This window comes from Falco punctatus, assembly GCF_963210335.1.
Source record: "Falco punctatus genome assembly, chromosome: 19".
NCBI lineage: Eukaryota > Metazoa > Chordata > Aves > Falconiformes > Falconidae > Falco > Falco punctatus.
In genome coordinates this window covers 3,521,300-3,545,901 of record NC_137599.1, presented here as the reverse complement: position 1 = coordinate 3,545,901, position 24,602 = coordinate 3,521,300, and the positions used below count along the sequence as shown (strand labels likewise).

Here is a 24,602-nt window from a genome sequence, read left to right as displayed (position 1 = left end):
GGCGACTGCGCTTGCGCCAAGATGGCGGCGCCCAGCGCTCCCCTGCAGCCCCCGGCAGCGGGGGCCGCCATGTCGGTGGTGACCGTGTGCGCGCGCTGGGCGGCCGGATGTTGATGCCGTGAGGGAGCCATGGCGGCGGCGGCGGCGCGGCCCGGCGAGCGGCAGCGGCGGGTGCAGGAGCTGAGCGCGGCGCTGCGGGGCCGCCTGGGGCCCTACGAGCCGCTGCTGAGCGCCGCGCAGGCCGCGCTGGTGTGGGAGCGGCCGGGCCGCAGCGCGCTGTGGTGGGCGGCGGCGCACGGCCTCTTCTGGTGAGCGGGCGGCGGCGGGGCCCGGGCCGCGGCTGGCGGGGCGGCGGGCGGGCCGCACCGGAGGGGCTCGGGGCCGCTCCTCTGTGGGACCGCCGGGCGGCGGAGCGGCCCCCGGTGTCGGGAGGCGCGTCCTGGCCGGGCCCCTTACGGCGGCGGCGGGCGGCCCGGCTGGGCTCCGGAGAGGCAGGAACGCGCCGGGCTGGGCTGGCCCCCCGGCCCCCCGCGGCGGCGCCCCTCGAGTGGGCGCTCGGAGGGCACCAGCGGCCGGGCAGCCGCGGGGCGCACTCGGGGCCGCTCGCTCTCCTTCTCCCGGGGCCTGGCGAGCCGGTTCTCCAGGCAGGAACGGCCCCTCCGCCGGGCAGCCCGGTCCCCTCGCACGGGCCGGGAGCGGCCCCGGTGGGCGGTGGGACCCCCACGGGTGACCTGAGGGCTCCAGCTCGTGGCCTGTTTCAGCAGCTGAGAAGGAACCTGGAAGTGCCGGCGTCTGCTTGAGCTTTTGGCGTGTTTTCCTCGTTCTCTGAAAGCATAAAACTAACGAGCAAAACCCCAAGCGTTGTGTGAGCGGTGGAGGCAGGGCGGCAGGTTCCCTTGCCTCCAACAGGTGAGCTGTAAAGTGGGGCTGTTGGGCTAGAAATGACACGAGCAGATCAGGGTCCCCAAAGCGACCTGACCGCGGCTGCCTGATAAGTTCCCCGCCAGGCAGTGCAGGCAGGCTGGGTGCTGGCTGATTAGCACTTGCTTGCTTTTCTCTGGCTATAACTCTTACTGAGCGACTGATTTCGTTTTGAGTTAGTTCGTGTTACCCCTTTTGTGTGTGTTGCATGGATCTGGTCGGTACCGATTTCTTAATTTCTTCCCCATAGGTTTTTTGCTCTGACTTCTCTTCGCTTGCTGTTCCTGGTTGCATTTACCCTCATAGTAGTAGTTTGTCTAGATCAGTGGAAGAACAAAATCTGGCCTGAAATTGCAGGTAAGTTGCAACATTTGAGTTGACAGCAGCAAATTAAGCACTGCTTTTAGCCCCACAGGTACAGGTTCTGCACCATCTGGAGTTAAATAGTTAAAATCATGTCTCTTTTGCTTCGTGAGTCTAGAAGCAGGCAAGAGTACTGTAGGCATGTGCTTCCTAGAGTTGGAAAATCCTTACCTACATAAACATAAGACAACCTTTTCATGCTTGTCACACTGGTATTTGTCTCGTAATCTTGAAAGATGTGGTGTACGTGAACAAGTGCAGGTTTGGAAGCAGTGATTCACCTTCCGAGCATTTGGTACAAGAGTGAAAATTGAAGTGCATGTTGTGGTTTAACCCCAGCCAGCAGCTAAGCATGAGACGCAGCTGCTCGCTTGCTCCCTGCCCCTGCCGGTGGGATGGAGAGGAGAATCAGAAAAACGTAAACACCATGGATTGAGATAAGGTGGTTTAATAACTGAAATTAAAAAAAAAATTATAACAAAGAGGAGAGGGAAAACAACAACTGATGCACAACACAGTTGCTCATTCCCCGCTGACCAGTGCCCAGCCAGGCTCCCCCAGTAGCGATTGGTGGCCCTCAGCCAGCTCCCCCCAGTTTATATACCAAGCATGACGTTCTACTGTATGGAATAGCCCTTTGGCTAGTTCTGGTCAGCTGTCCTGGCTGTGCTCCCTCCTGGCTTCTTGTGCACCTCTTCGCTGGCAGAGCCTGGGAAACGGAAAAGTCCTTGATTTGGGGTAAGCACGACTTAGCAACAACTGAAACAGTGTGTTATCGATAGTATTCTCATACTAAATCCAGAACACAGCACTGTGCCAGCTACTAAGAAAAAAATTAACTATCCCAGCCGAAACTGGGACATTGGAATACGTCTATTTCTCCTCAGAATCCATAGTAAACCATCTTCATGTTTTAAGATAAAGATGAGTCCCAGCAGCCTTGCTGTTGAGTAGGGATTTCTTTGAAAGGAGAGCCATCTTAGCGGCTGTTAATGAAGTTAGTCTCAAACTTTCAGTAAACAAAGCAGTTCTGTCTATCGTTTATGATATTTATATACTTATGAATACTACCACTCTTAGCAGCTCAGGATTTTGTTGGCTTTGCATGGACAGGTTGATTTTGAAGCCGTGTGTATGGCTTGCATGCTCCCAGAGGTGGTTCTCTAACTAACTAGCAGGTACAACTCCCAGCTTTCTGCTTCACCTTGTGTTCTGTGTCGTTCTTGGGAAGAGGTTAAAGCAGCAGCTTGGCTCCGGCTCTGTCATGGAGTGTTACTACTTACGGGCAGGTATCTGTCCAGCTCCCTCATAACCTTGATCTCTTATTTATCAGGATAACTGGTATGTCCCTTGGTCGCTTTTCAAATCCCAGCCTGGGTGAGAAAGTATCATGAGACTTAAATCTTTGATGCCTCTCAGTAAGCAAGCTGTTGTGCCTTCACCATCTGGTGTGTGCAGGGAAAGGGAGGGAGATGAAAGTGGTGGCTTTTGCAATTATCTGTCAGCATAACCAGAGCAGCCTTCCAGACAACATCCAACAAATACTGAGGAGCAACAAGGAGACCCTCTTGCAGTCTTGTACTGTCACATGTACACCTTCAAAACGCGTTATGCATCTTCGGTTCTTAATTATAGTTAATGTCTTTTCCAGGTATCCCCCCCAACTCATTAAAGCTTTACTTAAATCCCAAGAGCTAAGCGTTCTCATGGCAAAATTCCTTGCAACTAATGTAGTGTCTGTTCTTAATATTTTAGTGGCAAGACCTGACGAATTAGACAATGAGAGGTAGGAAACTAATTTAATCCTCTGCTATTTGGTACTTTGCTGTGATACCATGTAATTATTACCTGCACATGCTTGTAATGTTGGCTCCTTTAAGCGAGGAAGGAAGAGGGAGAAGGGAGCTGCTTAGTGAAGGGAGGATGGAGCTCTGGGCTCTGTCAAGCAGTTGTGACAAGTTTTTGACTTGCCCCAGAAGCCATTATGTTATATTTAACCTTTGCGTTTGCACTAGCCTTCAATAGTGCTTGCTTAAGTGTTGTAAAACTTCCCCCCGCACCCTTAAAGTTAGAGCTGCTGCCTTAAAAGCGATTCCTTTTGTATGTATGGGCTTCCAACAGCAGGAAAAGAGCATTTCATTTGAAAATAATGAAGTCGTCTGAGACGTGATAGGGATTGTTTAATAGGCTTGTTCCAGAAGTTGTTTCTGCATAGTTATGATCTGACGGCAGCAGTAATAATGGGTTAAGAAACGCTGGGGTGTTGTCTTGCTAATAACACCTTCCTCTCTGGGCACACCTTTCTGCCCACCTGTGCTGCCAAGCTGCACTGGATGCTCAACTCCCGATTAAAGCACTTGAGCTGTTGCCAAATGACAATTTTTATGATTTTTTTTTTTTTTTTGCAAGAGGCCCAAGTACAAAAGGAATTGCTTTTCCTAATTTTCAAGTACTTGTGACTGGCAGTTAAGAAGCACTAATAGAACTTGCCAAAGACAATGCCTCCAGAGTAACTGAATATATTAAGTAAGGTACAAGGCTGCTTGTAGACCTCATGCTGAATTCTTGGGGGTTGCAGTTGACCAAATAAATGCAGAAAAAGCAGATGGATTTGCTTGATTTGCTTCTGCACTGCCCTTTCCCTCCAGTAGCATGGAAACTAGTCTAAGCCAAAAGACTGAATGACTGAAATTACTGCTCCTTGGCTGCTATGGGAGAACTGGGACACTTGTAGAATGGTGTGCAGAAGTGCTGCTTTTGGCAAGGTGGAGTTTTGAAAGGCAGGCTGACCCTTATCTCTCAAGCTTAGCAGCTGGGGGATAAGAGAAGGCAGTACTGAGACAGCATTTGTAACCAGTGACTTCTGCACTGATGTCAACGCAGTAATATCTGTTCCCAAATTCTTACCTTCACTGCAGCTGGGGATATGTTCACCCTCGACTGCTCGGAGTGCCAGAACTCTGTCACCACTTGGCTGAAGGATGGGTGTCTGGGACCAACTTCTTAAGTAATCTCTTCATTTTCAAGAGGCAAAACCCTGGCAAGGTAAGAATGTGCAGACCTCAGCAAACAAAATGTTCGGTGTGGAGCCTCTGCTGACCACCGGTATCCCCTTGCGGTGGCATCCACCGTTGGCTGAATGCATTCAGACATGGGAGTTTACTGCGGGAGGTCTCCCACAACAACTTGGCTATTAAGTGGTGGTGAAGAATAGAAAGCACAAGCAGAATAATCAAGTTGTGAGGGAGGGAGGCAAAAACGAGTGTCGGCATGTTGTTTGCACTAGTAAAGTGAAAAACGTATCTGCTCCTTCTGTACATTTCTAGCTTTTTAAGTGTCTGTCAAACTCATGTGTCTCACTGGATTTTAACAGTTTGAGAAAGTGTGTCAAACTTTCCCCCCCCCCCTTTTTCTTCTTTTTTTGAGGCTTACGCAAAGAGGAACCTGTAACACAGTGGTACTGTCCTTGTCCTTTTCATGTTGAAGAGTTCTGTCATCTTTAACCTCTTCTTTGCTTTAAGCCTGCCTGCTTTGGGAAGCTTCTCATATTGTGAGGCAAGAGGCCTTGGTCCGCTGCCTGTTGCTCTGAAGCCAGATGCCTCCTGTGTCTGCGCTAGTCCTAGAGCAGGGTAGTTGAACGCTAGGAAGAATTTGCTGTTAGACTCATGACTTGACCTAGAATCTGTAGAGAACAAGACGGTCAAGAACGATGTGAATCCACTGTTTAACCTTGGAAGCTCACTGTCTCCCATGTCTTCAGTTTTGCCTTCTAGTGTGTGGAGTCTTTACTTTCCTGGCTGTCCTGGGCCGGTATATCCCTGGACTCTTGCTCTCATACTTGCTATGTAAGTAGAACTCTGTGCCAATACAGACTTGAAAAGGGGTAGAGATGAGTGGGATCTGAATGTCTGATGGATGGGGCTCTTCTGCTCAAAAGGAAAGCTTGTGTGAATGGCTTTAAAATTTAAAATAATACATTCTGCCTGGAATGTGGTGGTTCTTGACCAGGACTCTAAGGTCTCTGGTCCAGAGAGAACGCGTTTGAGTGCTTAGTAACCAGAGATCTGAGCACTAGTAGGATGGCCTCTCAATTTTGTTAAATTGGCAGAGGTGATTGCACCAATTCTAACAGCCTTCTGCAGCACTGCCTTCAGTACTCAGATCTTGCATACTCTGTGTGTTGCACTGCATCACAAAATGGGCAAGATGTTTGCCAAGTAGCATCCTGAACAAACTTCTAATCAGCGTTCCCACTTACCTCAGTGCTCTTCATCCTGCTGTGGCCCCTTGCTGTGTACCACAGACTGGGGCAGCGCATGTACATGAAGCTGGAGCCAGCTCTGCAGCGGCTGGATTTCAGTGTTCGAGGCTACATGATATCAAAGCAGCGGGAGAAGCAACGTAAGTTTCTGTACCGTGTTTCTGACCCTTCAGACACTGATCCTGGGTACCTGAAACAGCCTGTGAATCGAGCCCCTGGCCTTGGAGTGGGATAGGGCTGCATGCACGGCACGACAGTCACTCCATTGCCCTTGGCAAATACTTGCAGCTGCTTTGGGTAGGCAGCAAGGCAGCTCTGCCTCCACAGGTGTTTCCCAGTGAGCAGCTGGTTCTTCATGGTGCTGAGCTGCTCCATTTCTCAGCTGCCAGAACTGTGTGTTCCATATTGCAGTTGCACTGAAAAAAAAAGAGGAAGGACTCTCTGCAAGGTAGCTGCTAAACATGTTCATCTCGGCAAAAGATCTGCAGCAGCCCAAGTCAGAAATGATCACGTTGCTTTGCTGTGGAAAAAGCATGCCGCGTTGTTTGTGTCCCAGCTTGCCAGTTTAGGGCTTTTTTGCTTGGCATAAGGTTGGCCCTGTACAGACCCCTGTCCTGGCAGCAATAATAAGCTTTAATTGTGCTTTTCTGGCAGTGCGTCGCCGATCCCTTAGTCAGGAGGCTGCGGATGATGGGAGTGACAGCGAGGAGGAGCTTGCCGCATTCTGTCCCAAGGTAACAAAGTGTCTCAGAAATAGAGTGGCTGAATAGAATAAACTCACTGCATTGCACGGATGTGCAGTGTGTGGCTGTGTATCCAGCTGAGTGTGAAGCTGAGCTGTGATGGAAGATCAGATGAGGATGTTCTTTTAGAGAGATCTTTCCTTATTCTGTCTTGCTCAATGATGTCCGGAGCTGCTTGTACCAACTGCAGTCTCCTAGGCTGGGCAGCAAAATGGGAAATGAGCCTCTGGTGCTAGCCTCCCATGAGGGCTGGGTTTAGCTGGAGGCCACTGGATCACATTTTCTGTCTTGAGGCACAGGAATGAGCTTTCCAGTGTTGATGTTTTCAACTTTATCTCCTATTTCAAAGCTGGATGACTCTCTAGTCGCCAAGGAACTAACCATCTCTGACTCGGAGCATTCGGATGCTGAGGTTTCCTACACTGAAAATGGGATGTTTAACCTTTCGAGGGGCCAGACTCCCCTGACAGAGGGATCAGAAGGTGAGAGGAAATGGGCAGCTTCTGGAAGGTGTGGAATGCTGAGCAGGTGCTGGTGTGGCAGGTTGGAGGGAGGATGCATTGCCTTCTGTCCTTGAGGTCTAACTGTTTGATGTCTTGTCACGCCACCTAAGGTGAGAAGCAACTGCCAGTTTTTTCAGAGCTGAGCTTCCTCCTTCATTCCTGTGGTGCTTTAGTAGAGTAATGACAGCAGCTCTTCAAAGGCAGATCCAGCTCTGCCAGTCTCTGGCTGTAGGGGTACTGGTTGCAGCACAAAGCCTGGGAGGGGGTGCTTTCCTCTGGCAGAAGGTGTCTGGTTCAGCATCTGCATTCCTTGCCAGTGAACTGGGAGGTCAGCAGGCAGCCCAAATAGCTGTGTGTGGGGAGGTTAAAGAGCATTTGGTCTGGGAGCTGGCAAGAGACAGTCCGCCTCCAGCTTCTGTGTGCTGTGCTGCCCTTGCATGTGAAGTGTTTGGCATGTACTGTGTATTTAAAGCATTTTCTCTCCTTCTAGACCTGGATGGTCACAGTGACCCAGAAGAGTCTTTTGCCAGGGATCTCCCAGACTTCCCTTCCATAAACCCAGAAGCAACTGGCATAGATGATGAAGATGACACCAGCATTGGGATCCCAAGTCTGGCTTACCGCCCACAATTGACAGAAGATTTGCATCTCCCTTATGACCAGGAAGAATCCGGCGCGCTACCATCTGTACAGAATCTTACCAACAACATAGCTGGATTTGTCACCAGGGGGATGATACAGCTTGCGCTGTCAGGAGCCCCTCAGCCAGGCTCCTCATGCAGCAACAATCCCCAGAGAGGTGCAAAGACTTACCTCAGATCAGCCAGCTCGGACTTGGACACTGATGCGGAAGGGGATGACTTTGAACTGCTGGATCAGTCTGAGCTGAACCAGCTGGATCCTGCTGGCTCACGGGGCCAGTAAGCAATCCCATCACTTCCCTCTGGTTTTCTGTTGCACATCGTGGAGGGAATCCTGGAAGGAAAAGCCTTGCACAGTTATCTAGATTGTCTCCTGTGTGAGTATGAGTGACGTGACAGCCAGTCCTGGCTGGGAACACCACTGTGACTTGTGACTCTGTAGCCTCGCTTGGATTTTGAAATAAACTACACTGGTAATTCATAGGGAAAAGGCGTTGATGTGATAGCTCCACAATCACCCATGCGTTGCCCTGCACTGTCTGCCAGGATGCTGCTTGCTCCAAACTTCCTCACCTAAGACAATAAATCTGGTGTCTGCGGCTGTAGAGACCACCGGTCAGACCGACTTAGCATCGCCAAGGACAATCCTGAAGCCAGCCTTCCGGGGCTGTTGTGTAACCAGGTGAAGGGGATTGGTTTCCCCTCAGACTTACTGTCTGGGACTTTAATGCTATTCTGTCTTTAAGACAACCATTCCCCACTCCTAAAATGTGCACAGAATCCAAGTCTTCTCTTCCAGCAATATCCAGCTCCGGGTAGAAACAACCCCCTTGCTCCTGTTGTGGACACAGCGGTGTACGGCCGCAATGTTTGTACTTGCAATGACCGCTCATCTCCAGTTCCAGCTTTCTAGTGATGCTATTTTGTAAGAGACGTAATGGCAATAAGACATCGACTGTGATGACTAGAGTCCTGCGAAGAACATCTACATGTGGCAGCTGCTCTTGTGTTGCTTTCCTAAAATTAATGGACTAACACTTTGCTACCCCCCCCCGTGCTCCTCCAGCACACGTGCAGCGCGGACGGTGGCGCAGCAGTGGCCATGCTGCGCTTCCCCTGTCACCAGCTCTCACGGAACCGCTAGGGATGGGTTTTCCAGAGGAGGGAAGAGGTGGAGCTGCGCCCCCCAGCCCGTTGCTGGCCCTGGGGACAGCCTGCTGCTTCCCAACCCTGCGCAGCGGCGGTGGGAGCCATGCGGGGGGCACTGGCCCAAGCCACCAGTGACCGAAGAGTTCGTGGCCGTTGTGGTCACTCAACAAACCAGCAGCCTACAGGGGAGAGACGTTCTGTCAGCCGGGCGGCCCTGGCCCTCTGCCTCGCTGAGCTTCCCCATTGCTTTTCTAAGCCATAGAACCTGATTCCGATTGCGTTTGTTGAGCAAAGAGCGTACCTCATCAGGGAAACCCCTGCACCCGCTCCTGTCGTCTGTCTGTGCCTGCCTTCACGCGGTGGCCGTGCCAGGGGTTCACACTGGCCGGGGGGCTGCTGCCAGGCCGGGGGGGGCTGCCCTTAGCCGCGGTGGGGGGGGGTGGCTGCCCAGCCCCGGGCGAGGCGGTGGCGCTCACAGGTTGCCCCGTACGAGCGCCTGGCTGGTGGGGGGGCAGAGCTGTGGGCTGTGGCGGGTGCCGGCCTGGCTGCCCCCCGCCCGGCCCGGCTGCCCCCCGCCCGGCCCGGCTGCCCCCCGCCCGGCCCTGGCCCAGCGCTTTTTCGCCGGCGGACGGGCCCGTGCCGACCCGGGCAGGCCGCTGTGCCCCGAGGCGGGCGGACCCGCGGGCCGCCCCGCTGCTGCCGGGGGAACGGGCTGGGCCGGGCCGCCGGGGGGCGCTGCTGCCAGCGGCGCGGCTCGGGCGCGGGCCTGCGCTGGGGTCTCCCGCCGGTCGGGGGCGGTTTGTTTTCCCGCTCGCTGATTGGTGGGGAGCGGGCGGCGCGCCGGAAGTGCGTCATCGCCGCTGGCCGCGGGCGGAGCGGGGAGGGAGGTGTCGGAGGATGAGCAAAGGGCGCGAGGGAGCCGCTGCGGGCGGTGAGCGGGGCCGGGGCGGGGAACGGGCATCGGGCGGGTGAGCGGAGAGCGGGAGCGGGAGCGGGAGCGGGGCCGGGGCCGGGGCAGGCAGTGGGCACCAGGCACCGGGCGGGGAGTGGGGCCGGGGCGGGCACCGGGCAGCTGCCGCCCTCCCGTTGCAGGCCTGGGTGGCCGCGGTGACCGGCGGGCTGTCCCACAGGAGGCGCCGCCGCCGTCCTGCTGCGGTACCTGCAGGAGCAGAACCGGCCGTACAGCGCCCAGGACGCCTTCGGCAACCTGCAGCGGGAGCACGGGCTGGGCAAGGCGGTGAGCGGGACCGGGAGCGGGACCGGGGGCGTAGGGCGGGCCGGGGCGAGGGGCCCGGCTGACAGTGCCCCTCCTGCAGGCCGTGGTGAAGGCACTGGAGCAGCTGGCGCAGCAGGGCCGTATCCGTGAGAAGGCCTACGGGAAGCAGAAGATCTACTTTGCCGACCAGGTAAGCCCTGGGCCTGGGCCCCGGCCCTGCTGGCACCTGGCCCCGCTGACCCCTGCCTCACTGCAGGAGCAGCTCCCGGCTGCCAGCGATGAAGAGCTCCGCAGCCTGGATGGGGAGATTGCCACGCTCTCCGGCAAGGTGCAGGAGCTGCAGCAAAGCTGCCGGCAAATGGAGGCCGGTAAGTGTGCCCTGGCCACCCAACCAGCCCCCACCGGTACCTGGAGCAGCTGGCGGCCCCAAGAGCACAGGAAGCAGTGCCCTGGTCCCGTGGCTGTTGACCCTGCTGCTGATCAGTGCCTCACTTCTAGAGCTGAAGGAGCTGAACAGCTCCATGACAACCCATGAGGTGGCCAGAGAGATCGAGGAATTGAGGAAGGACTGTGCAAGTTACACAGAGAAGCTGGAGAGGATCAAGTCTGCCACCAACCATGTGACTCCAGAAGAAAAAGAGAAGGTAAAGAGCTGCCAGGGGCTGAGCCAAGCACCAGCAGCAGAGTCTGGGTCAGGGCTGGGTTGATTGTACCAGGCTTTGCATCAGGTTACCCATCCCCAGTCAGACTGACACCGATGTGAGAGAGGCAGGGGCTTGTGTGGGCCCTGCGCTGCCCCACAGGGCCTCTGCGTGAGCCTCGGCTGTATGTGCGATGGTGACAACTCTCAGGGTGTCTTTAGGCAACAGCCTGAGCTGCCTCTTCCTTGCAAACCTTTGCTTCATGTGGTCACCTGCCACTTGGTCAATTTGTCTTTCCCTGTCTTGCGTGATCCGTTTCAGAGAGATGTTTGTGTCCCCGCAGGGGCTTCATGAGCTGCTTGTGCTGTTAAATAACCTGTTGGCTGTAGCTGGGACGTGGGGTGGGCTCCAGACGCTTCCTGGCATTGGGCTTACGGCAGCTTCGTGGGGCAGCTGCTGCTTGGTCAGTTCTCATGTTCTGTTGCTGTTTGCAGGTGTGCAGCGAGCAGAAGCTGTACTGCAAGGAGTGGCGGCGAAGGAAGCGAATGGTAATGGTCGTGCCATGGAGTGGGGTGGGTGGCCAGCACCGGGGAGGTGGTGGTGACAGTCCTGTGGTGACACTGGGTGACACTGACGCTCTGATGGGGACATGGGGTCTGCTTGGCACCTTGTGGAGCAGCCCCTGTTGGAGCTGAGCACCTTCCCACTGCTGCAGTGTGGAGTGAGGAGGCCTCGGGTGAATGCCGTAGCTGTGGGGCAGGGAGTGCTGCGCCATCCCTGCTCAGTGCCGTCTCTGGGGCCATGCAGGTTCTGGGGAAGACTTGTGGGTACCAAGGTGATCCCCTGGGAAAAGGCTGTGCTGCTGCAGTGCCCAAGCATACCAGCCCCTGCAGAGCTCTGCCTGTCCTCAGGAAACAAACCAGCCTCTCCTCGTGTTAGAGGGCCACTCCCATGCTGTCACCTGAGCTGCAGTGACTTGTGACATCCCTACGGGGGATAGTCCCCAAGGGGGACAGTCCCCAAGAGCTGTAGCAGGGCTACCTGTCACTGGCAGCTCAGTGTGGCCATCGTGCAGCCCTCACAGCACCCCTGTCTCACCAGGCAACTGAGCTGCTGGAGGCCATCCTGGAGGGGTACCCCAAAAGCAAGAAGCAATTCTTTGTAAGTACTGAGGCCGGGCTCTGCCCCGCAGCCCTGGCTCTGCCTGCGCTGCTGGGCCAGGGCAGCCACCCTGCTGAGACACTCTGTGCTTGCACAGGAGGAGGTTGGGATAGAGACGGATGAGGACCACAACGTTACGCTGCCGACGGCTGTGTGAGCCACTGAAGGAGTCTTTGGCCCAGGGGGAAGGAGCTGATGCTGAGACTCAGCTGTTGGGTTGTTGATTTTGTCTCTTTTTGCAGGGCTTGGGCTCATCCTGTGTATATGCGTTTGTTTTAAAATGCTTTGCAGCTGGAAGGGTGGTCGGAGCGACTCGGCCCTGGGCCCTCTCACTCTCACTTGCAGAGGGAATGTGTTTTCCTGCCCGCCAGGGCAGTGAGGTGTCAAGGCTGGGTGTCCTCACGGGGCTGTGCAGGGGAGGCTGTGAGTGAGCGAGTGCAGTTACAGAGTCCCTGGTGTTCTGGTAAGAAAAGGAAGCGAATGAACTAGTGACCCCTTAGGCTGCAGAGCTCTTCGTGTATTTCAGCTGCTTCCCGCAGCGTGACTCAGTGGTACACCAGAACACAACCCATTAAACACCAGGCTTTCGGTTCAGCTGTGCTTTGCTGTGGCATTTTGCTCTGTTCAAAGGGTGGCGGGGCAGGGTTTGGGCTCTGGGTCGCAGCCACCGAGGGGAGGGGAAGGCAGGAGCAAGGAGAGGGTAACTAGAGCCACAACACTGGGCTGGGCTTCCAGAAACTACCCCTCAGTCTCTGAGCAGCGCCAGGGGAAGGCTCCAGGAACTTAGCAACAGAAGCAGAAAAATCATTAAAACATTCAGCAAAATTTATTTAATTACTTTTCACAATAGAAAAATATGTTGCTTTCACATGTGAGGTCTGTAAAACTCCACGTCCTCCCCCCCAAGGCAGGAGGCAGCTTCTGGCAGAGCTTGTCCAGGGGTTCAGGCTGTGCCCCCTGTTCAGCTGCGGAGCCTGATCCCCACCCGCTCACCTCCGAGAGCATTTTCTTCATCACAAAGCAACATCTTCCAGGCAAGACAGAGCTGACCCTGTGTGTGCTATGTCGGTGACGTGCACCACGGCAGGGTTTGACTCTGGGGCTTCCATCGGATTGAAAAAGGCACCCAAAGGCAGGGTTTGAAGAAGAATTTTGTATAAAAATCTCACACACGCCCCACAGTGGGTTCTCTGGTATTAAACAGGGGTAGAAGCAGTAGCTTAAACATTCTCAGGCCGCAGCGTTCAAACCACATAACCTACAGCTGAGTGCTACTTCATCAACAGTGGAGAACCAGTGTAAAATAAATATCTGCTACCCCTGGAGTGGGAGCATCAACACAATTCCAGGGAACAAATCCTGCTGCCAGCACCACCGTGCTGGAGGATCCCCCGCACGCTCGCTCTGTGTGGTGCGCAGCCATCGCTTGGGCAGCAGCTGCACCGCCCCACAAAGCGCCAGAGCCACGACCCAGCGTGTGACAGGTTGTGTCCCAGCGAGCACCCCTCTGCAAAGCTGACGCTGATCGTGCTTCAGGATGATTTCAGTCATTGATAAAAACAAAAATCAAATCAAGGCTCAAGGCTGGTTATATATATATGTGTGTGTGTGTGTATAGAAGTTCTAAGGAGCAACAAGAGCTTGTGGCAGCGCTGTGCTACACCCACTGAATTACTTTCCCGCAGTATGGCCACATCAAGGGCCAAGGGCAGAAGCCAGGCGTGTTTCAGCACGAGCAGGAAAAGGCTGCACAGAAAACTCGCTCCCGTCTCCCTTTCAGGGGAACTGCAGCTACAGCAGAAGAGGGCAGGTTTTAGCATGTCGCCGGCACGTGCCGCCAGCTCTGCACCAGGGAGGTCCCAGCTGCGCCAAGCAAGTGGCTCCCTGGCAGCGATGGGCTCGTCCTTCAGCTCTGCCAGGCTTCCCCAAAGCACCTACGCAACTAAAAAACCTGCCCCACAACAGCTGCATCAGAGGGAGGTATGAGAAAACCCGAAGTTAAGAGGAGAAGCCTCTTCGTCACCTGTTTTAACAGAAACCAACGGCTTTTAGCATGTGTTCTTGTTTCACTCCCCCCTCCCCCAGGATCGGAAGGAGTGGTGCTGGAGGCCTGAGGTTACAGACCAGATCTGCTCTGTAGCCAAAAATCGGTGGCACAGGCACACCCCGCTGCGGCAGCCTGAGCTAAAGCCTCTGGCACCTTAAAAATCCTCCACTCAACACACGCTTTTCCCCCCCTTTGCAGAGTCCCTACAAATATTTGGTAACATCGACTGTGGAGCAGAGGTGCCTGCACAGCCTTGGTTTGGTTTTGTACTTAATACAATAAATAATTTGGAGAAGCTTTAAAAAGCCACGAGGGAGACGGCCCAGCCTTTCTTGGTGCCCATCCCCCAGGCCCCTGGGCAGGAGGTGTCCGATCCCGGAGCCGTTGGCGCTGCAGGGGGAGGCTCAGTAGAGCTGACTCTTCAGTTGGTGCAGGACCCCAATCGCAATGTCCCGCAGTGTCTGGGACAGAGAGGAGACACCATCAGTTGTTCCAGTGGAGGAACGTTCCCAGTGAGCCCAGACTCCCACTCCCTGCGGGCAACCCCTGGTCACAGCCCCAGGGCTAGCACGCGCAGTGCCCAACACCACAGCACCGGTATATGGGAAATGCTCCCGCTTCCGTTCCGGAGCCGCAGAGCCTCAGGCAGCCACAGCAGCGCAGGGACCCGGCCCTGCCTCGGTGCCTGCCCCCCTCAGAGGTTTCTTACACCCCAGAAGAGCTTTAGGTGTCTGGAGAGTCTGATGGGGAACAAGCAGGACCCTCCTTCCGAACTCTTTCACCCTGGCCACCTTTCAGCACCAAACCAGTCCAGCAGCTGGAGCGGGAGAGGCTGGAGCTTGGGCACCCATCCTCCCCACACCCCCACCCTGCCCCAGCCCAGCCCTGGTTACATGTTGCCCTTTTGGAAGCCTCAGAAGAGGGGACACCCGCGCCCGGTCCCGTGCTGGGTGCAGATGGGCGCAGCGGTCTCTGCTGCGTTCCCCTCTGCTGTCGCAACAGCCCACCCGCGGCTCCAGAGCTCACCTGGGGTTTGCAGTGCTCCTCAATCCAGCTGAAGGCGCGTGCCGAGAGCTCCTGAAAACTCGTTACTGAGATGGAGGCGTTAAAGGACTGGAACAGGGAATCCATAATGCCTTGGAAAACATTGAACTTCATTTCATCAGAGACCTGCTCCTTCCCCTCGTTCGGGTTGTCCTGATAAGCTTTCACAATCTGCTCGTAGTTCCTGAAACAAACCAAGCGCCCCGTGTTCAGCAGCAGAGCGAGGCCTCCCACACCTGGCTTCTGCTCGGCTGCGAGGACAGAGCTCGCTGCCTCTCACTGGCCATTGAGAAACTGCTGCAGGGATGGGGAGGACCAAGAGTTTGCGGAAAATCCCGCAAATAAACACTGAGAAGCTGCAGCTGCTCCTGACACTGGGAGCAGATTCATTTTCTGACTCAGATCTACATTCACACTAAACTCCACCAGCTGACCCAAGTCAGACCCACATCAACGAGCCCCTGGAGGAGAAATTATGACAGTGGGCAGGGACAGGTTTGGGACTCCAGATGCCAGGCTGCCTGCGAAGCACTGTGTACCCACAGAGCCTTGCAAGGACGGGGGGGGAAACAGCAGGAAGATGGCAGTGCCCCAGCAGCTCCTCCCTTACACTTTCATGATCTTCAAGGCCATCACGTCTTTCCTGAGGGTAGAAACTTCCTCCTCTTGCTTCTTCTTTTCCTTGTGCAGGAACTGGATGTAGTCAATGGCTAAGCATGAAAACACAGAGTGAGGATTTGAGAACACACGTGAAGCCCTAAGACCCCACAGAAGGTGCCTGAGCCTGGGCAGCATCAGCTCCCGGCTGCCCTGGTTCTCCTTGGGGAGGTGACTGAGTGGGGGTGGCCGGCACCTAGGCTCCCCCAGAGCATCATCACACCAGAAGGTCCCCAAGTGCTGAACCTCCACACTGCATGGCTCTAGCGAGGTGTTTTGAGGGTTGGTAGCAGCCCCCTCCCTCTCCCCACCCTCAAGACTCACTTTTCTGGAGGACGATGGCCCTGCTCGGCTTCTGGGAGCCTACGGAGAAATCCTGTTGCTCACAGGTAGGAACGATGGCCTGCAAGTCATCGTAGCCTTTCTGTGGGGAAGCAGAACCACAGTGCATGTCTTTGGAGTTCAGCAGCGTAAGACCACTTGATTCAAAAGGTGTCAAATCCCAGCTCCCTCCACAAAGCTAGCCAGAGCCAAGGTGGCTCCCAGCACCCTTCTGTGGATCCAGCAACAAAACAAAGGGGAAGGTGCCAAAACCAGGAGGGTGCTGAGTGCCACAGGGCCCCAGGAACAAGCAAGTCACTGCGCTCTGCCAGCACAGGCAGCCTCTCAGGTTACCTTGATGGCATCTCGCCTCTTCCGCTCCGCCTGGGTGTGCGCCCGCCTGCGCCGGTCCTTGTAGGACTCCTTGTAGGACTCCTGGTGATAATCGCTGTCCTCATCGTCTGCGCGGAGAGAACTCGTGTGAGTGTGAAGAGGCCTGGCCGGTGAGCTCCCGCAGCGTGGGGCACAGAGGCACACGGCAGGGCTGACAGCTCAAGGTACCAGCTGAGCCTTATGGCTGTGGCCCCCAGACAGCGCCCAAGGTGGGGGTCAGCGCCAGCAGGTCAGGCCAAGGACAAGTGCTCCAAGGGGCCCCACCAGCCCTTCCCCTCGCCTTGTGGAGCTGGGCAGGGGGGAGACACCTGCAGCTCCCCTGAGAAGGCACCAAAACCCAACTGACTCCAAACACTGCTGGAAACCAATTCCTCGAACTCCTGGAATCCTGCCCAGCTGCACTCGCACCCTTGGCAGTGGGGTGAGAGCTGGGAGCCCAGCGACATGCCGGGCACCACGGTGAGCAGAAAGACCCACAGTCACGGGGGACAAAGCCCGGAGACTGACCTGTGTTGGGGACAGACGAGGCGCTGGTGGAGCCAATGCTGTTGGCTCGTGACACTATGCTGCCTTTCCTGGCGTTTTCCATGAAGAGCGCTGGAAGAAGAAGGTTTCACGGAGTAAGTGACAGACCAGGCCGCGGCACCGAGCAGCCGCTGTCGCCATCAGGCTCCCGATAAGCGGCTGCAGCGGCCGCCAGGCACCTACCCGAGTCCAGGCCATTGTCGCTGTAGGCGGCGTCCACCTTGCGCGGGGCCGGCGGCGGGAGAGGGGAGATGTCAGCGGGGCTGCGGCACCAACCTGCGGCCCCCCGGAGCCCCCCGCCCCCCCCCAGCACACCCTGCCCTCCAGCCCCGCCCCCGCCCGCTCAGTGACTTGCGGCCTTTGCCCCTCCCCCTGACCCCCGGCCCGCAGCCCTCAGCACCGGCCCCGGCGCCCCCGCCCGCAGCCCCGCGCCCCTCGCAGCGGCCACCCCGCTCCTGGCACAGGGACCCACCTTCCCCCACGAGTCCTCGGCCGCGGCGCCGGGCGGCTCCGCCATCTTCCGCCCTCCCCGATCATGTGATCGCCGCGGGGGCCGATGGGAAACGCAGTCCGCCAGTCCGCCCCCCCCCCCCCCGCCGGGCCGCCAGGGGGCGCGCCCAGCCCCCCGGCGCTGGCGTCACCGCCATGACGTCAGCGTGACGTAAGGGCGCGGGATCTGGTCGGAACCTGCCGCCCGCGGCGGTCCCGGGGCCGGCATCTCCTCGGCGCCGCCGCCGGGCCGGGGCTGCTGCCAGTGACGCCAGGGCCGGTGCAGGGGAGCAGGCCGCTGCAGGCCGCAGCCACATCGGGGCCTGCAGCCCCCATCCGGGGCAGCAGCTGGCCCTGCGTGGCGGTGCGGGACACAAATAGGGTCAGAGAAATAAATTCTCAGTCGAGTGGGTTAAACAGACATTAGCAGGAGGAGGGCTGGGCTGAGGGCAAAGCCCAGCCAAAGCCAGCCTGAGCGCAAGAGCCATGGTTGCAGGGCCCTCGGGCAGGGACAGGCAGCTGCCTGCAGCCCGACAGCACCTGCACATGGCCCTCGGGGGCTGCCGGCATCTGCTCCGCCAGCTCGCCCAGCAACAGGCCGGCCACCACCAGCCGTTCCGCCAGCTCGCCCAGCAACAGGCCGGCCAGCTGGGAGCGCAGCCCCAACCTGAACTCGAAGCAAACCTGGCCAGGAGCAGGGAGGCGCCAAGCCCCTGACGACAGGCAGGCAGCCCTGGCCCAGCAGTGGGACAGCAGCTGGTGCTGCCTGCAGCCCTGCCTGCAGCCCTGCCTGTCCCGGCAAGCCCCGCGCAGCGGGAGGCACTCACTGAGAAGTCCTGTGAGCAGGTGGCCATCTGTCTGGGCAGCCCTGGCCCGACCTGCCAGTGTCTCCAGGTGCCCGAAGACAGCCTGCGGCAGGGAGACCGCACCGCACAACCTGACACACCATTTAGGAGGCTGCTCTGCACCCGAAGCGTGTGGGGCCCAGCCATGCCCTGTGTGTCTGCAAGCTGGGATGGTCCCAGCATCCCGCGTCACCACCAGTCCCCACTCATGGAGCTGTTGGGGTGTCAGGCATAGCTGTACGCCCCCCACTCCAGTGGGACCCACAGCACCTCAGTCTTGCCCTGTCTACCCAGATCTGCTGGGAGCCCTGGAAGACCTTGGAGATGTAACACTCCAGGAGGGGTGGGAAGGTGACCTCGAGCCCTGCCTGCAGCACCTGCCTGCGGCAGGAGAGCACAGCCAGCCGGCTGCACCGTGACACGAAGAGCTGGTACTCCATGCTGGCCACCAGCTCGTACATCTGCTCCGCTGAGTCCCTGGACCCAGCGTGCTGATCAGGGGCCACACAGCCCAGCCAGTGTCCCTACAAGGGCCAGGACTGGGGGCGGCAGGAGGACTGGGGGCAGCAGGAAGACTCACCCGGGGACCCACTGCTCCTAGTGCCCGCTGGGGCCAATGCTCGCCAGCACCAGGAACAGCCGCGCTGGCTGCACCAGCAGGGAACGGGGGAGCCCAAGGCACCTGGGGCAGTGAGGGGGTCAGGGAGCCAGCTCCATCACCCCACGGCACACCAGCCCCACCACTGTCTCACTGGGAGGCAGCCTTGGTGCCCACAGCACCCTGAGCAGCATCTGCCTGTGCCCAGCCATAGCTTGGCTCTGCTCAGCCGGTACCGGGCTGGGATGGTCCTTGTGCTCCCAGTGACATCATGGGTGGGTGCTGGGGGTGGGACTGCCCCCCCTGCCCATGGAATGGACCCGGCCACACTGTGCAGGGCCCTGGCATGGGGACCCCTGTTAGCACTGTGTGTCTCGGGGGCTATAGCCCAACTGCTGGTCAGGGAGGAGAGGCAAGAGGGGGATGGAACCCCCCCAGACCCCCACAACCCCCAGAGCTGGAGGAGATGCCCCACAGCAGGAGCCCAGCAGGGGCTCGGGGTACCAGAGCCAGCTGCCGAGGTGGGTTTCGGCCTCCTGCAAGGGCACATGGGGAGTACAGGGGACAGGCCCAGCACAGGGACACAGAGAGAAGCCTCTTTACTGTCACACAGGCAGGTCCAGGCACCAGTGCAGGTTCAGCCCTTTGGCCCCAGGAGCTTCTGCTGTGTGTCCCCTGTCACCAGGGAGATGCCCCCAGCCCCTCTGCGGGGCTGGTCATGGTGGGTGGGTTCAGCCCCGACGTATCATTCCTCCCCGACACGGCCAGCTCACTGACAGCACACAACGCCAGCACATGGACCCTCGCCTCCCACCCCACCGGTGTGGGATCCAGAGGGTTGGTGCTCGATGGTCAAGAGGAGCACAACCCCCTCAGAGGCTGCGCTGCTACTGGTTCAGGCGCTGCTGCAGGAGCTCCCAGGCCTTCTCCACCTGCCAGAGAACACAGGTGGGGAGGCACCTCAGACCCCATGGCCAAGCTGGGGACAAGGTGAGCAGCACCATGGCATGGGCAGGAGTGTCACACGAGGACCCCATGCTTCCTGTCCCTTCCCGGCTGCGTTTACATCCCCAAATTCATCCCTCGTGGCCGTGCCCAGAAGCAGCCTCGCTGGTGAGCAGCACACCCAGGCACACCATGCATGACCCGGGCACAGCACAGAGTCCTCTGGCTGTTGTGGTCACCCACCTCCCCCTTCGCTACCTGAGAGACCCCAGTGCTGCAGCCAGGCTGCGGCTCACCTGCTTGCGGGTGACGTCTGGCTCCCAGAGCGTGCACAGCACCACCTGTGACTGCTCCACTCTTTGGCTGTTGCTCATCTGGCTCCGCAACCGGCTGTAAGCAGCCTCCTCGCTCAGCCCGTCCCTGACCATGATGCGCTTCACAGCCTAGCAGGACCGGAGGGGACACTCAGGTGCTCGGCGGGGAAGCCAAGGACCAGCCCCAGCGGCGAGCGATGGGCCAAGGGGGATCGCCCACCTCCTCCTCTGGGATGATGGCTGTCCACACCTCATGGACCATGTCTTGCCAGCCAGCCTCCAGCAGCACGGCAGCGTCCAGCACGCACACAGCCTTTCCTACGGAACAAGGCTATTCCTCGTTACCTGGCGAGTGCAAGGCAGCGCGACTGCTCCCTGGGGTCCAACCCAGGCAGTCCACTTACGCTCGTAGAGTCACGCCTTCCTGCAAACTGGCAGCACAGACGAGTTACTGCTGAGCCAAAGAACCTCACGTTGGAAAAGCCAGCAGCAGGCAGAGGCTGCGTTTGCTTAAAGGGCACACCTGGGATGGCAGGTCTCCCAGGTATGGCAAGCTGATGCCTTCAGCGAAATGCCTAGCGAGCTACCAACAGTATCTCCCAAAAGCTGGAAAAATTCTGCTCCCAGAAGGAATACACACCACACTCGCTGCTTGAGTACTACACCAAAACCAAACTTGAAGCCACGTGGGAAAGAGAAAGCAACCCCCACCCTCCTTCAGAGCACGACGCTTGAGCGAAGCCTGTCCCAGCTGCCAGCCCAGCCGGGTGGAAGGGTTTGCTCAGAGCCGTGCTAGTGCAAATCCCCAGCAAGCTGCCCGGCAGAGGAGAGGGGAGTCTGAGCATGGACGATACTCCTGGTGCTGCCAAAAGCAGCAGATTCTGGCGGGCTCTGGGTCGTGGTGTGCTGCACAAGACCATGCACCCAACCCCCACCTTTGTGCTATGATGGAAGCCGCCCCAGTTACCTCGAGCATCTGCTTCCCCAATCTGCTCCTTGACCATCTGGGCCATCTCAGGCCACACAATGTCCGTGAGACTCTTCAGCCGCTCCTAGAAAGGACCACGATGGGATTCAGTTACTTGCCCTCAGAACCCCTGGGCAGCCAACAAGGGGATCGCTGGTGGCAGCAGCGGTCACAGAGGACACCCAGAAAGCTAAAGCATGGGGCACAGCCCCGACCCGTTGCCTGCTCCGCAAGTGCTAGGACAGAAAGCTTCCATGCTGGCCAGAGGCTCTCATGCGTGCTGGTGGGGTCAAGGATCTTCTTATTTTCCTCGCCCTGCAGGCACAGCAGAACCTCTGGCTCTGCTGCGAGAGGCGCTTTGCAAAGGCCCACCCCACAGCACAGCAAGCTCCCGATGCAGCAGTGCCCACGCGAGACCCATCCGTCTCGGGGGAACCCCTCGAGCTGCCTTCATGCTTGGGCCGGGGCAGCCCGCAGGACCTGAACGGACGCGCTGGCCTGGCCAACAAAGCAAGGCGCAGAGTCAGGTTCAGTTGCCGCGTCACCGAGCCCCGCTGGGTAAAGCCAGATCACGCAAAGGCCAGAGAACACCAGCTCCGCGTACGTCAGGGCTGTCGCTCCGTGCTGGGTAAAGGACAAGGGTGGGACAGAGGGGACAGGGATGGGGACGGGGAGGCAGCAGCAGCTGCCGAGGTGAGAGGAGCATGTCCAGCACAGCTACTGACTGAGCTACAGAGAGGGGATCTCTGCGTCCTGCCCTGTCTGTACGTCACTGCAAGAAAGTACAGTCAGGAAGGCGTCATCAGCTCTAAGAGCTGAAAAACGAAAAGCCTCAGCGCAAACGGAGAGCTCCCCGCTCATGAGATTCAATATTGACAGTCTCTGTGCTGCTCTTACATGGTTTCCAAACACTTTGGCCCCAAGGACTTTCCTGTTTATCGTCCCATCTTCATTCAAGATTTCTGAAAGACAGAAGCAGAACAGGCTTGGGAGGAATGAACGCAACTCACTTCCCTGCGGCGAGCCTAGGGCAGAGTGAAAGGATTTCAGCACGGGGCTCTCAAAGGGCCCCAGAAAGGAGCTGTAGGACCTGCCCAGGCAGCTCTTCACCTCACCCCAGAAAAGGACAGGGAAAAGCTTTTCCTAGACGAACGGCAGCCCGGTTTAGCCTTCCCCACTAGCCACTGACAGTAGCTCGGACACGGGATGCGCAAGGTTTGGGGAAAGCAGTGCCTTGCCCCGCTTGGGCCCAACCATCAATAAATCAGCTACCTGGGTGGTGTGGAGCCCAAAACCCATAGGGAGGGAGGGGAGCGCAGGCCAGGCCAGCTCTCTGGCACGCCAGGACAACGGCACACCCCTCCCTCCTCTTTCTCCTCCCAGTCTTCCCCACAGCCTTTGGTAGCTCTACCTGCCCCGAAGGTTGCCACCACCTGCTTGTAGGCAGGGCCACCAGGGACATAGACAGCGTGACCCAGCTTGTCAGCGTCGATGAGGAATGCTCCCAGGTGTCCCAGGAGCTTGGCGATAGAGGTTTTCCCACTCCCGGTTCCTCCAGTCAGGCCGATCACGTATGGGCGTGAAGGCAAGGCAGGGTCTTGCTAAGGGAAGAGAGAAAGCCGTTGCAGGCTCTGCTGGAGAAGGACCCCGAGCAACCAGCCTGGAGACAGGCAGGACAGGTCCTAGCCCTGCAGAGCGGGGCCTGATCCTGCCGGGGGCCAGTACAGGCAGCAGGCAGTCCGTCCTCCCAAACCTGTCCTCTTGCAGCAGTGGGACAAGCGGGCTCCGCAGCTCCCGAGGTTGCCACCCCTCCTCCCTGGCACACCCCGGCACACCATTCCCACCGCAGCTCTGCAGGCATCCCCCTCACCCGCGGGGGCCGCAGCAGCGTCCCCAGCAGCCTCTGCCGGAGGCTGGAGGAGCTGATCTTCTCCTCCTCGTTCTGACTGTGGTCGGGGTCCTTCATCAACACGATCTCGTAGAGAGCCAGCTCGGGGAGCCCCTGCCGAGAGAAGAGCACCCCGAGGGCCATCAGCCCTGGCAGCCGCGAGGTGCAGCAGAGGGAAGGGGGCTCAGCGGGAGGTCAAGGCCTGAACGAAGCAGCACAAATGAGGCTGCAGCCGCCCTCAGCGTCCCCACGGGGCAGCTCCATCCCCACGAGGGACATATTCCCCCCAGACAAGAGGCAAAGGGAGCCCATGGAGCTGCCCGTTTCCCCCCACACATGCGGGGCTGTCAGCACTGCCGGGGGTCGTGCCGTGCACAGAGGCTGCTGCACCCACCCAGGGGCAGCTCGGCAACAAGCACCCATCCGCAGGGTGCCGGCAGACACGTGTGCCGGCATCCTGCCCTCACGCCCGGGCCACGGCACGCTGGGGCACCGACAGCCGCAGCTGCTCACCGAGACCCGGTTTGCCCAGAGCCAGCGGCAGGCAGGGGCGAGGGGGCGGGAGGGGGCAGCCCACCGGGCTCCTGCGCAGGCATTACGTTTTCAAGTCTCTTCTTGTTCACGGCCTCCCCTCCCCTGCGGGTCTCCTCGCTGACCACCAAGCACTGCAGGTCAGGGTCCGTGACCGAGGGGCCGTAGGGGTCGGCTAGAGGCACGATGTCGTAACGCAGCGAGGGCTTCACGTCCTGCAGGAACTCGCGCAGCTTCGCCGCTCGCAGCTCGTACGGCTCGATCAGCTCCGGCAGGACCTTGTCTGCCAGGCACCAGGAGAGCGCAGAAGCAAAAGAGCGTCCGTTTAACGACGTGCGGCCCCCGGAGCACCGGCAGAGAGTGACAGAAAAGCAGGAGTGGGAGACAGGAGTGGGAGATGGAGACAAAACCCACCCGTGACTTTGGCAGGCTCCCCCCTCCGGCTCCCCTTGCCCCTGCTGCCCCTCAATGCCGCAGCCGCACGCCTAGCCTGCTGCTGCAGTCGGGACACCAGGTCCCCTCTGTCACCCTGCCCAGATGGCACCGCCTGGCTGCTCTGGGTGCGTGGCCGCCGGGACCCCCGCGCCCCCGGCCCCCTCACCGCCCTGTCCCAGTCAGCACCACGCCACCCCCTCGTCCCCATACCGGCTCCCCCCGTCCCCGCACGGTGCCGGCCGCCCCGGGACTCACGGCGCAGCAGGTCACCGTCGGCCACCCCGGCCAGGAGCCGCTGCCGGGCCAGGAGGCAGCACACGCTGAGCAGGAGGCGGTGGGCGCCATGAAGGCGGTCGAAGGTGCCGCCGACCGCCACGTCGGAGAAGTCGGGGAGCGCCGCATCGTGCTCCTGGGGGTGCTCCGGGGGGTCCCCCGGGGGGTCCGCCAGCAGCAGGGCGGGCAGGCGCGGCGGGCAGCCGTAGGCGGTGGCGGCCAGGCGCTGCAGGCCACGCTGCACCGGCTCGGGCGGGCCCGGTGCCTCGGCGGCGGGGGCCAGCAGGACGCGGGGCGGCCGGGCCAGGCGGCCGCCGGGGCTCAGCAGGACGCGCAGGTCCAGGCCCCGCTGCGCCGCCGCCGCCGCGTAGAGCGCGGCCAGGGCCCGCAGCAGCGCGGGGCCGGCGGGGGGCGCGGCGGGGGGCGCGGCGGGCCCGGCCAGGCGCAGCCCCGGCTGCAGGTGCACGTACAGCGGCCCCGCCACCACCCCCGCCGCCGCCGCCACCGCCGCCGCCGCCCGCCCGGGCAGCGCCGCCAGCGGGGCCGTCAGCACCAGCAGCCCCGCGCCCGAGGGCGCCATGGCCCCGCCGGAAGCCGCCGCCGCCGCCGCCCCGGAACGGCCACTCGGGGGAAGCCCGGCACCGCGGGGGAGCGGCGGGACCCGGCCCCGCCCGCCGGGGGAGGGGCGGACAGAGCCGGCCCCCCCCGTACCCGCCCCCCGGCACGGCACC

At 59.2% G+C, this 24,602-nt stretch overlaps 4 protein-coding genes across 5 annotated transcripts; 2 read left to right on the top strand and 2 right to left on the bottom strand.

Annotated features, from left to right (window-relative positions):
* Window positions 1–21: 21 nt before the first annotated feature.
* RETREG3 (reticulophagy regulator family member 3) lies at window positions 22–8,908 on the top strand (the record flags this gene model as incomplete). Its single annotated transcript, XM_080369205.1, is given in 11 exon segments — window positions 22–84; window positions 86–119; window positions 122–308; window positions 1,172–1,278; window positions 3,040–3,070; window positions 4,203–4,329; window positions 5,045–5,129; window positions 5,548–5,685; window positions 6,200–6,279; window positions 6,638–6,770; window positions 7,282–8,908. Coding segments are annotated over 11 exon segments (1,419 nt in total). The 3' UTR covers window positions 7,716–8,908.
* A 236-nt stretch (window positions 8,909–9,144) lies between these two features.
* Window positions 9,145–12,193, top strand: PSMC3IP (PSMC3 interacting protein). Of its 2 annotated transcripts, XM_080369232.1 has the most exons (8): window positions 9,158–9,512; window positions 9,712–9,818; window positions 9,898–9,987; window positions 10,054–10,165; window positions 10,296–10,441; window positions 10,933–10,986; window positions 11,540–11,599; window positions 11,697–12,193. In XM_080369232.1, exons 1-8 carry the CDS (start codon window positions 9,479–9,481, stop codon window positions 11,754–11,756), a joined length of 663 nt encoding a protein of 220 aa, XP_080225358.1. In that variant the 5' UTR covers window positions 9,158–9,478; the 3' UTR covers window positions 11,757–12,193. The 2 variants fall into 2 exon arrangements, with proteins under 2 accessions (XP_080225357.1, XP_080225358.1); XM_080369231.1 differs by having other exon boundaries at window positions 9,145–9,512; window positions 9,898–10,165.
* A 213-nt stretch (window positions 12,194–12,406) lies between these two features.
* On the bottom strand, window positions 12,407–17,970 carry MLX (MAX dimerization protein MLX). Its single transcript, XM_080369230.1, has 8 exons — window positions 17,059–17,970; window positions 16,770–16,806; window positions 16,569–16,658; window positions 16,023–16,129; window positions 15,672–15,771; window positions 15,301–15,400; window positions 14,673–14,874; window positions 12,407–14,107 (listed from the first exon to the last, which is right to left on the bottom strand). The coding sequence occupies exons 1-8, from the start codon at window positions 17,101–17,103 to the stop codon at window positions 14,051–14,053; spliced, it is 738 nt and encodes a 245-aa protein (XP_080225356.1). The 5' UTR covers window positions 17,104–17,970; the 3' UTR covers window positions 12,407–14,050.
* A 1,132-nt stretch (window positions 17,971–19,102) lies between these two features.
* On the bottom strand, window positions 19,103–24,543 carry COASY (Coenzyme A synthase). The gene is made up of 9 exons (XM_080369195.1): window positions 23,854–24,543; window positions 23,232–23,446; window positions 22,615–22,746; window positions 22,156–22,345; window positions 21,642–21,706; window positions 20,745–20,829; window positions 19,998–20,095; window positions 19,760–19,906; window positions 19,103–19,450 (listed from the first exon to the last, which is right to left on the bottom strand). Exons 1-9 carry the CDS (start codon window positions 24,449–24,451, stop codon window positions 19,406–19,408), a joined length of 1,575 nt encoding a protein of 524 aa, XP_080225321.1. The 5' UTR covers window positions 24,452–24,543; the 3' UTR covers window positions 19,103–19,405.
* Window positions 24,544–24,602: the final 59 nt, after the last annotated feature.

Excerpts from the sequence above, each read along its gene's own strand:
- MLX (XM_080369230.1), bottom strand. The coding sequence starts at position 17,103 with ATGGCGGAGCCGCCCGGCGCCGCGGCCGAGGACTCGTGGGGGAAG. Across the intron at positions 15,772-16,022 it reads AGAGGCGAGATGCCATCAAG|AAAGGCTACGATGACTTGCA; the intron begins GTAACCTGAGAG and ends GCTTCCCCACAG. Across the intron at positions 15,401-15,671 it reads GGCCATCGTCCTCCAGAAAA|CCATTGACTACATCCAGTTC; the intron begins GTGAGTCTTGAG and ends TTTCATGCTTAG.
- PSMC3IP (XM_080369231.1), top strand. The coding sequence starts at position 9,479 with ATGAGCAAAGGGCGCGAGGGAGCCGCTGCGGGCG. Across the intron at positions 9,513-9,711 it reads CGAGGGAGCCGCTGCGGGCG|GAGGCGCCGCCGCCGTCCTG; the intron begins GTGAGCGGGGCC and ends GCTGTCCCACAG. Across the intron at positions 10,987-11,539 it reads GGCGGCGAAGGAAGCGAATG|GCAACTGAGCTGCTGGAGGC; the intron begins GTAATGGTCGTG and ends CTGTCTCACCAG.
- COASY (XM_080369195.1), bottom strand. The coding sequence starts at position 24,451 with ATGGCGCCCTCGGGCGCGGGGCTGCTGGTGCTGACGGCCCCGCTGGCG. Across the intron at positions 21,707-22,155 it reads GGTGGCAACCTTCGGGGCAG|AAATCTTGAATGAAGATGGG; the intron begins GTAGAGCTACCA and ends TCTGTCTTTCAG. Across the intron at positions 19,907-19,997 it reads CCATCATCCCAGAGGAGGAG|GCTGTGAAGCGCATCATGGT; the intron begins GTGGGCGATCCC and ends CGGTCCTGCTAG.